Source organism: Cynara cardunculus, assembly GCF_001531365.2.
Source record: "Cynara cardunculus var. scolymus isolate 2C chromosome LG 1, CcrdV1, whole genome shotgun sequence".
Lineage (NCBI taxonomy): Eukaryota > Viridiplantae > Streptophyta > Magnoliopsida > Asterales > Asteraceae > Cynara > Cynara cardunculus.
This window is the reverse complement of record NC_037528.1, coordinates 29,410,293-29,411,785: the sequence shown is the minus strand read 5'-3', so window position 1 is coordinate 29,411,785 and position 1,493 is coordinate 29,410,293. Positions and strand designations below refer to the sequence as shown.

The 1,493-nt window shown below is 32.1% G+C and overlaps 1 protein-coding gene across 1 annotated transcript; it reads left to right on the top strand.

Annotated features, from left to right (window-relative positions):
• The first annotated feature begins 295 nt into the window (after positions 1–295).
• LOC112500215 lies at positions 296–640 on the top strand. The gene has a single exon (XM_025103629.1). It carries the CDS (start codon positions 296–298, stop codon positions 638–640), a length of 345 nt encoding a protein of 114 aa, XP_024959397.1.
• The last annotated feature ends 853 nt before the right edge of the window (positions 641–1,493 follow it).

Below are 1,493 nucleotides of genomic sequence, written 5' to 3'. Positions count from 1 at the left end.
CATTTGAAGATGTGAATGCCAAGTCAAAAGTTCCTGTTGATCCACCATCATATCATCTTCGATCAATATAACTTGGTATCCACATCATCAGATGTTACAAGATCGGGGATTTTATAGATTACCTATCAAAGTAGGTACAAAATAGGAACTCTTGAATGAGAAAAAAAATTACTCGGTACATTAAATAAGAACTAAAGCAAACTTGGTTGCATTTTGCCATATTAACGTTTGATCTAAATGTGTTCACTAGTTCAAGTTTGTCAGGCTAATCAGTTTTCTAATACAACAAAGATGCATGCAGAGAGTAAATGCAATCAATGCACAATACGAAGAACAGTTAGCTGCACTTCGAGTTCGGCACACTAATCATAGAGATGAGTTCCTCCGGAGGGAATCACATGCACGGCAGCAGCAGTATCAGCAGGCAGCAATGGAACAGCAATATGCCAATAATGCGATGGGGTTCAGTGAGCCTCATGGTTACAGTGGTGGAGAGTCGCAAAGAGCCTATAATGTTGACTCTTATAGAGACAGACCACGGTTTCCTGGAGGAAACCGGGATTCTAGGGATCCTGGGTTTGAGCCCAGAGGACAATACCCTGGCGAGCGGGTTTATGGTTCTGGCTCACGCTATTACTGATGATTACTGGTTTATTTCTTATTTCTAACTTTCTTGAAGCATGTCTTGGTCTTTGTAGTACTTGTTTATGGGATTCGGGAGCTTTCAAGAATTCAAGTGGCGAATTTGATCTAAAAATTTCAACTTCCACCTCTGTTTTGGATCTGAATATGTAGTGTTTAGTTATTGTTATTTGTTTCAGTTATCAGTTACTTTATATATATATATATACATATATATATATATATATATAGAGGAGTGATCATATGAAAACCGCCTTTATTTGTGTAAACCATGCAAACCACCTTCATCTGTTGATTTAATTGTTTAATCTTATGAAATTTTTCATGAAATTGTTTAATCTTGTGAAATTGTTTCATATAATACTTTTTTTGATGAAGTTGTTTCATATATGGTTGTGAAATTGTTTCATATAATNTCATATAATACTTTTTTTGATGAAGTTGTTTCATATATGGTTGTGAAATTGTTTCATATAATACTTAATGAAACTGTTTCATGTATTTCTCTAACATTAATGAAATTGTTTCATGTATTTCTCTAAAATTAAAATWATRAAGATGATAATATCTATGATTAACACTCTTCACAATAAAAATGATTAATCAACCTCTCATAATTATAAAAAAATGAACAAAATAAAAAATTATGATTGGTTGAATACGGTTTGCACGGTTTGTACAAATTGAGTGGTCTGCATTTGATCGCGCCCCTATATATATATACATATACATATATATATACATATACATATATATATACATATACATATATATATATATATACATATATATATACATATACATATATATATATATATATATATGTGTGTGTGTGTGAATAGCCCTCAAGC

Bases quoted from the DNA above. Each gene is read 5' to 3' on its own strand.
- LOC112500215 (XM_025103629.1), top strand. From the start codon at position 296: ATGCAGAGAGTAAATGCAATCAATGCACAATACGAAGAACAGTTAGCT.